The 9196-nt window shown below is 45.1% G+C and overlaps 1 protein-coding gene and 1 pseudogene across 1 annotated transcript; one reads left to right on the forward strand and one right to left on the reverse strand.

The window, feature by feature from the left end:
* Nucleotides 1-204: 204 nt before the first annotated feature.
* Nucleotides 205-3976, reverse strand: LOC119357531 (OVARIAN TUMOR DOMAIN-containing deubiquitinating enzyme 1-like). Its single transcript, XM_037624446.1, has 10 exons — nt 3776-3976; nt 3271-3370; nt 3026-3183; nt 2395-2457; nt 2224-2307; nt 2000-2146; nt 1389-1423; nt 1217-1272; nt 1051-1142; nt 205-763 (listed from the first exon to the last, which is right to left on the reverse strand). The coding sequence occupies exons 1-10, from the start codon at nt 3974-3976 to the stop codon at nt 431-433; spliced, it is 1269 nt and encodes a 422-aa protein (XP_037480343.1). The 3' UTR covers nt 205-430.
* Nucleotides 3977-7163: 3187 nt separating this feature from the next.
* On the forward strand, nt 7164-8181 carry LOC119357532 (annotated as a pseudogene).
* Nucleotides 8182-9196: the final 1015 nt, after the last annotated feature.

Consider the following 9196-nt stretch of genomic DNA (forward strand, 5'->3'; position numbering starts at 1 on the left):
AGATTACACAAGATTCATATTCAATGTCCCATTCATCTGATATAAGCTAAGTTTGGTTTTAAAGAAGTTCTTGACTTCGCATTAGCAGTCAAACTCATATTGAAATTGCTTATTCAAAAAAGAAAATCACAAGTCACAGAATCTGATATAAGCCAGATTTGATGTGGCAAAACTTGCAAACAACAGTATCCCAATAATTCTTCATATGTTCCTATCACATCTTCCATCCTGTAGCTTCCTTTCAAATACAGGAGTAACTAACAACAGCATCAGCAAGAATGAGAAAACCAAGGAGCAGAGGAGTCACAGGTTGTTTGGGAGCAGACCCACAAACGGGCGCACGCACACACACTATACAAGATTGTCGGTAGGCTTCCCTGTAATCATCCCGGAGGAAGTTTTTGTCAACGAAGCGAACTCGCAAAGTTTGTCACTTGCGGTAAAGAATGTCACAGTGACCACGCCTACACAACAAGGTCAGCAAGGGTGCGCCATCAGATGATAACAAGTCGGCGTCGTTGCTTCCCTCCTCCAGCAGTTTAGGAGCTGTGCTCGAGGAAAGGTAGCTCCGAGTCAAATGGAGAGGGCCCTTGTTCAAGTCTGACTGATGAAAGAAATCGAGGCGCTTCACTAACACAACTTGACCCGTCGAGCTCTTATCCACGACTTCGACACGCAACGGTATGCCGAGCGTGTATGTCAAAGCCCTCATTTGTGTAGTGGTAGCTTCAGCATCCAGCGATCGCACCGTTTTCCAACAGAACTGTTATCACAACCATATATATGAAATAATGGTGAGTGTAATCTGTGAGTGGTAAACGTAGTATCGGTTAATCCTTTATTACCTTAAATCACAAAAATTGACCAGTGGCAAACTTTATTTCTGAGTTTAAATGTTTATCCAGAGAGAAAGGTAAACTCATACACCACGAGAATTGCTGATAAAACTTTAATAAGTATGCTAAGTCTCAAAGACACAGGACAAGATAATCCGTCTGTACTATATCGAGAATGATATCCGAGGATAGTACATGGGAGCAGAAACTCCACCTGGAGGACATTCACATTTTTGGGGATAGATTGCTTGTAGAACTCTTCTGTCCGGATTTCAGTCTCAGTAAGCAACCTAAGGAAAGATATAACTGGCAAAAACAACATGTTATATAAAGAACAAATAGAGAAACAACACATCCTAAACAAGGACTGATATCCTTACTCCTGCCTGAAAAGGACTCCTGCAGGCTTCTCTGGTACAGCCATTCAGAAGTACAACTACAAAAGACAAACGAACTTGTTTGTAAACAAAAATATAACTAACACGAAATAAGGGTATCTTAAACATATCGTCAAGACCTTTCTATGAATATCAAGTTAAAACATACACATACCCTGCTGCAATGACGTTGAGAACCTCATTGAGCTCCTGAAACAAACGTGCAAACACTAGGTTACGTATGTAATTTAAGGTATATCATGAAGGGAATGTCAAAATGCTACAGGAGTCCATCCTTCTTCCAGCACTAGTGGAGAAACAATATCATATAAGTTCGACCAAAGATCATTTTGATTTATACATAATGCTCAATTATGTCCATAGTGAATTTAGTGTTAGCAGCAAGCACTTATAGCTGTTAGATAGTGCCCATAATGTAGCAAAAATTTGAAAGTAAAACTACAATCATCAAGAACAAAATAAAACATGGCAAACTGAAAATTTTATACAACTGAGAAAGAATGAAACATTCTAGTGCCCTACCCATGTAGTTGTCCTGCACTCTACACCATCTTATCTATTTGCTATTTTCTTAAGGCATTGTTCAGACTAAAAATCTGAGGAGGCAGAACGAGTTCAGTTATTTTTCAGAACAATTCAGGCAACACAAGAGATGCATACAATTGTTAGCAAGCATATTCGTTCCACATAATTATTTTGCACGTAAATGGATAAGGAGATAAGGCAAAAAAGGTTTATGCTTTTGCAAGCTAGTACAGTACTTACAGAAACAACACTTGAGAAGTATTTTTCAGGATTTAAGAAGTATGCTTCGTCCCACTTAAGACGAGAGAATCTATCTGTATACATTTCGAAACATTCCATAAGACGAGTAACCTCAGCTTGTTTATCTTGCATTTGTCGAAGGATCTCCTGTAGACAAGCCTATTTATATTACATTTCCATGCAGATCAAGAAATCATCATGAGTAAGTAAACTGAAACAGTTACCATGTAGGAAAACAGAAAAGCTCTGTAAAAGCAGCTGCCATCTTGGCGAGTTCTTCGGAAGAGCACATAATGCTTACTGAGAATCTATATAAGAAAATGATTTTCAGATATGTACAACAAACTAAATCATGACAATGTTTCTAGCATAAAATTAGTTGAATGCAGACAAACCTTCATCTTTTCCTGGATGATGGAGTTATCTGGACATTCACGAACCAATTCTGAGAGTTGTTCCTACAATACCAAGAAGAAGAATCACAAAAGGTAGCATTAAGGTATGATGGGCGATATGCAGCATTCATCTAACTTGAGCATGGATTTGAATAGTAATGCTGATGAAGCAAAATTGTTTTTATGGTTCTCACACATGGAAAAAAAACAGAGTACTTCATGGTAAGAAAACTTTTGTTTCCAAAAAAGCAGAAAAAAAGGTGCAAAATATTGATTACAATTCACAGTGATATTCATTTAACATCTGCCGACATCAGAGTACTTTCTACTGGGCAATTGCTCAATACAACATCTAAGGAATTATATACTGAAAGAATAAACAAACACAGAACGACTGGGGCAGTAAGCAAGCTTATACTGGAAATGTTTGAGAATGTAACTCCCAAATATCATGTCAACTGGAAAAAAGAATGAATATCTTGTGATAGTCGATTGTAATGAGACATTTGGGAGGTCTACATTCAGGTGGTCTGAAATTGAAGCGCACAAGAAAGAGAATTTACTGCATTGTAGAGTGCATCCACTTCATGGTTGAAGAGCTTAAAAAAACTCTGAGGTATAGCATTCTCACCTCACTTCGTAATGCTGTCGGGAGAGCATCTGGACACCGGAAACCACCAATGAGGACACGGCAGTCCTTTTGTGGTTTGAGGTACGTTCTGTGGCCATCCAGCAACTGGCTCGAGGTTTCTCGCAGTGAAAGATAATCTTGTGTGCTGAGTGCAAGTTCTGAACAGTATAGAATAAGTTACTATGAAATGGTATCATCTGGGATGTTTCCTTGATCACTCATGAAGAGTACACAGAAGAAGTTACCAGGAAGTGATCCTCCGAGCTCCTCATCCGAATCCTGATCATCCTCTTCCTCCTCCCGTGAATCTGCATCATCTTCTAGCTCCCCTTCTTCCAGCTCCACCTGAAAAATGGAGTGAACAGGGAATCAAGAAATAATTCTTTGCAGGGAAAACCAGAGCATCATTCTTAGGTTACCAATTTCAGCCGATTATACCAAGAATTAACAGAACACAAGTTTGGGTCAAAATAGAAAACCCCATCCATCTCCCCACGAACTGCAAGAACTTGCAGAAGGGTCGGCGAGTATCAAACCAATCCATTCGAACTCATCCCCCCATATGCTACAGCCAAGAACTCATCCCCCCATATGCTACAGCCACCTCACCGACCCGACAGCCAAGAACGACAAATTGGGCGCAAGAAACAGGCCAAGAACGACATAAAGAACACCCGGACGCGCCAAATTCTGGCGAAAAGATCGCCGAGCAATCGCAACCCAAGCTGGTACAAGACGGTGGGAACTCACCGGATCCTTGTCGGCGGGAGGCGGCGGGGACCCTGGCGGCTGAAGCGGGGGCGGTGAGGGCGACTGCGCGGGCGGCGGTGGCGGCGACGGCGAGAGCCGTGGCGCCTTCGTCGGTCGATCATCGCCTTCGCCGCCGTGGTCTCCGCTGCTTCCCGCGCTGGATGGCTGGGCCAGGTCATCCAGTTTTCTCTTCGGGCCCATTTCTTTCCTCGCTGGAGTTTGCCTTTTCTGTCTTCTCCCCTCGTCTCCTGTGGAATTTGTGTATCGCTCCTCTCCAGGGACCCAACTGGTCCATATTTATACTCCAACGGGCACCGTTGCAAGTCGTAGAAAGGCCGAAACATTCTTTATTTTTTCTTTTGCGGGAAACTTGGAAACAGAACGTTTGCTTGAACATATGCAACATAGAAAATTACCCATTTCAGCTTTTGTATTAACTAATGTACAAATGCGCATGGACATTTACATGATTTTTCCCCATGAAATATTTTTTTGACCAAAAGAGAAAATCAGAGTACAAACCGGCAAAACGGTAAGATGCAATGTGGCCAATAGGATGGCACGGATCTCCATAGTGCACCATGATGTGAGGAGGCATAGGTAATGTATAAATAATTTCCACAAGTCCAAATACGTGCCAGATTTATGTCTTAAAGCAAAGTATCTAATTGGTTCAGTGGGTGACAGTAGGACGTGGACCTTCTTCAGTCTCTTTTGTCTTGTGGGTGCAAGATGAATCTTACAAGTGCCGTTGGATTTTCATGCATTCGATGATTTGTGTTGGGAAACGAGCAGAATCGGTCGACCAATCTCGAACACATACTTTACAGACACTCCACCTCTCCAGATCACCCATTCTCTAAAAAGGAAAGAAAATAAGACGGGGGTGGCATGCCTAGACTTTTGACACCAAACCAGGCACACCCAATAAACAACCCAGATTTAAGCAGAAAATGAGGGGCGACTTTGTGTTTTTCTAGATTGGGTAAAAGGCAATGGCAGTCACTGAACTTAAGAAGAAAGCTCTCTTTAGTGTACTATACTTAGAATATGGCCAATACGGCATGACGTGTTTGTACGGTCACTGTTCTGCCTATGTCACTCGTCGTCCCTCGGTTTGACCAGTCAAAGGCTTCCACATCCTCCCGCTTGGTGTTATTTATGTAAATTTGTTGGCGCATGTAATTTCCATCGACCCCCTGAAATCACATGGTTGCGGAATCCCGTCGGCCTCTCAAATCACTAATTCCCCATATCTTGCCGCCGCCGCATTGGAGCTTGCTTGCCACCGCCCTCTCCCTGTTGGAGCTTGCTTGTCGCCGTCCACTCCCTGTTGGAGCTTGCTTATCGCCGCCCACTCCCCGCGTCTTGGAGGTTACTTGCCTTTGCCATGTCGGCAAGCTTGGTCAGGTGATCGCTCGGCGGTCATTCGGTGGTGGTGCCGCTCATCAGATGCCCGAAGTGCCGCACTCGCATGAAGTTCTATCTCTTTAGCACGAAGAAGCATGAAGGGGGGGGGGGGTCTTCTATAGGTGTCCTGTCGGTGTAAGTGGAGTGCATCCCTAGTTCTTTGTTTTGGTTGATTTTTGTGGAACTTGTCATGGTGACTTTTGGCGTTTGTTCGTCAATTTTGTTCTTAGGACCTAGCATTGGGAATTGGAATACGTTGCCTACCTTCTCGATAAGCAGTTCCTCATTGGCAATGAAGCATGAGATGCATTACGAGCTACAGAGGTTAGGAGGGAAGAGCTGATTCGAGAAAGGAGCAGAAGGTTTGCAGGTGAAGTGGATGCATGAAAGCCATATGCTTCTAGGCATTGAAGATGGAATTCATGGAAGAGTTGCAGGTAGCATGGCAAGCAGCAAACAGAGGCACTCCTAGGGTTAGGCAATGAAATGCTGCTGCTGATGAAGGCATTGATGGCAACAGTCATTCTACTTTTAGCAATGGTAGCCATTTCACTAGTGAAGAACTGATGGAGATGATGGAGTTGGTGTGCTTTTGTGTTGTTAGCTATGTTAGTGTCCATGCCCAATTGTTTAGGAGATGAACTTGTAGTATGTGCTACTGTTGTCAGTGTCAAGTTACAATCTTTTGCTTTGTATGTGTTGTTGTTGCACTATGTAATGCAACTGAAAGTTAATGGATCATCTTTCGGTCTCTGAAGTTATCATTTTTATGATTACTTGTAGAATAATATTGTGCATTTTGTAGTTCATGGATATGGCTTGTGTGTGTTCGTTGCAAACCAAGATGATGTGGTCAATTTGGGCAGAGGTGAGTGACTGTTTTTTTTTCGCATCATCGGGTGGGGGAGATGATGATACATTATGTCCTTCCCTTTGCAACAAAATTTTACGAGTAATTAGGAAAAGGCAAATTGTGAATTTTAATTCGCAAAAAGAAAACAAATTTGTGAAATTCTTTTTTGGCTAACAAAACAAAAGCTACGTCGTGTCTACACAGAGAAGGCTGGAGCGCGGCCCATTATGCCCCTGATTGGGCCGAGTCCCCGCAAAGAAGAACCGGCGGAAGTGTTCCGAGTAACGGGGGTTCGCACCTAGCTTCGACCTTCAGCCATTGTCCCCCCTCGACGGCGGCGGCGGCGGCGGCGACGCCCACCAGAGCAGGCAACGAGCAGCGGAGCCGCAACGGAGTCGGAGGAAGGGCGCACGGCGGTTTCTCAAGCGCAGATTTCTGACTGACTGACTGAGTCGGCGTGTGTAGTGAACAAGCGAGCCAGGACGTATATAGACATACTTTGAAGTGTAGATACCACTACAAACTACATACTGATGTATATAGACATACTTTGAAGTGTAGATTCACTCATTTTGCTTCGTATGTAGTCCATTGTGGAAACTCTAAAAAGACTTATATTTAGGAATGGAGGAAGTAATTAGGAAAAAGCAGATTGTGAATTTTAATTCGCAAAAAGAAAACAAATTTGTGAATTTTTTTTGGCTAACAAAACAAAAGCGACGTCGTGTCCACACAGAGAAGGCTGGAGCGCGGCCCGTTACACCCCTGATTGGGGTTCGCACCTAGCTTCGACCTTCAGCCCTTCTCAAAAAAAGAACCTTCGACCTTCAGCCATTGTCCCCCCTCGGCAGCGGAGGCGGCGGCGGCGACGCCCACCAGAGCAGGCAACGAGCAGCGGAGTCGGAGGAAGGGCGCACGGCGGACCAGAGGAGGGCCGGCGACGAGAGTTCGTCGGCGCATGAGCGCAGATCGCCACCTCCGGCGGCTTACCAAATCCGGCGAGTGAGTGCCCTCTTAATTTTGCTCTTCTTTTCCGGTTTCTCAAGCGTAGATTTCTGACTGACTGAGTCGGCGTGTGTAGTGAACAAGCTAGCCAGGACATCCGGGCCGGAGGCGCGAACCACGATGGTGGCTTCCGCCGTCCTCAAGCTGAGCGTGGACTACGAGCAAAGCCATGAGCTCCCCATCGGCAAGGCCGTCTACTCCGACACCGTCTCCGTCGGGAAGGACAGCCTCTGGAGGGTCGAGTGCTTGCTCCGCGGGGAGAAGGTCTCCGACGGGGGCAAGTACATTTCAGTCTTCCTCAGGCACATGGGCGAATCCACAACCGTCATGCCTGTCTTCGAGGTTTGCTTGATGGACAGGGGCGGCAGGCCGTCAATGCGCCAAAGAAAGACCACTCTTCGTGACTGCGAGACTACCATGGCGGGCGACGGGAACGGCCGCACCTGGGGATGGGCTCAGTTCATCGCAGGAAGTCTGGCGGAGAGAAATTACACAACGGCTGATGGGCACATTACATTTTTGTGCTCCATCATGGTCATCGATGAAAGCTCCACTCCGGTGCCGCCCTCCGACATCGGGGCCCATCTCGGCCAACTGCTAGATCAGGCCGAGGGGACAGATGTGTCATTCATCATCGAGGGCCAGATGTTCCCCGCTCACCGAGCAGTGCTAGCCGCTCGTTCGCCGGTCTTCAGGGCGGAGCTCTTCGGCTCCATGTCCGAGGCTACAATGCCATCCATCACGCTGCAGGACATTTGAAGTTATGCTTAGGTACATGTACACGGATGCCTTGCCCGCAGACAACCTGCCTGGGGGCCGTCCCATTGACATGCTTCAGGATCTGCTTGCTGCGGCCGACCGGTATGCACTCGACAGGCTAAAGATTATTTGCGCGCACAAGTTATGGGAGGAGGTGTCTGTAGAAACAGCCGCAACTATCTTAGCTTGCGCCGAAACCTACAGCTGTGCAGAGTTGAAGAGCAAGTGCATGGACTTCATCATGCTGGGCAAAAATTTGAAAGAGGCCATGTTCACTGAGAGTTATAGGTTGTTGCTTGTCAAGTTCCCATCCGTTGCTGCTGAGCTCAGAGAGAGGCTACATGACAGGATTTATGCGTGTGAGAATGGAACAGAGTGAGTTATTTCTAATACTTTTTCAAGCATATTGGAAGGAACGCTTCTTCTAACTGTATTTGTTCAGCTGGGAGCCTGAGCTTTAAGCTCACGTTCCCATTGCAGATCTTTTCTTGCAGTATTGAGCTAGTTGCTATCGTTTCTGTTCTGTCTTGGATTTGACATGCCTTGTCCTGTCCTGAAGATTTAGAGATATTTACTTTTCGTATGCTCATAACTACTACTATATGGGTAGTCTAAGCTAGCTACGTACATGCAGTCGTCAGGAGAAATTCAATGACTCTGCTTGTTGGAAAGCTATTATTGAGAGTAAAAGAACATTATATGGCTGGCATCGCCATGTTATGGAAAGATCCTTTAAATGACAATGCCCCGTTATGTGAAACATTTCCTCAGCTCTTTAGTGTCTGTAATTACCAAGAGTGTACAGTCAAGGAATGTTCTGATATAAATACCAATATTTTCATCAGAAGAAGATTGTCTCCTGAGCTTCTAAATCAGTAGAATAATGTATTAGATATAGTTGGTGGTTTGAACCTTTCTTTTGTTCCTGATAGTATCAGGTGGTCCTTGGGGGGTAAGAGTATCTTTGCTGCTAAATCTGTGTATGAATTTCTGGAAAAACATCTATCTGGTTGTGACTGCAGATGGATTTAGAGATCTAAAATTCCTTTAGAAATACAAATATTTTGTGGCAACTGTCACATGATGCTGTTTTAATGAGGGATGTGATATCTAGGAGAAAGTGGCCAGGAAACCCTATAAATGCTCTTTTTGCAATGATGGAGAAATATCTCAACATTTGTTTTTCTATGTCCGGTCGCTAGAGTTGCTCCAAGTCTTGGCCTGAAGGTTTCTAGCAATGGCGGTGATGCTGCCCTGTTGCTCTGAGTCTCAGCGCCTCGCCATCTTTGGCTCGAGGCCAGGCTAGGCGAGGCCTAATGTCGTTGTGTGTCTGTAGTTGAGGGCACCTCCTTACCTAGTTGTAGTCGCTTGGTGAGGACGGTCGTGTGTGTGTG

Source organism: Triticum dicoccoides, chromosome 2A (assembly GCF_002162155.2).
Source record: "Triticum dicoccoides isolate Atlit2015 ecotype Zavitan chromosome 2A, WEW_v2.0, whole genome shotgun sequence".
NCBI lineage: Eukaryota > Viridiplantae > Streptophyta > Magnoliopsida > Poales > Poaceae > Triticum > Triticum dicoccoides.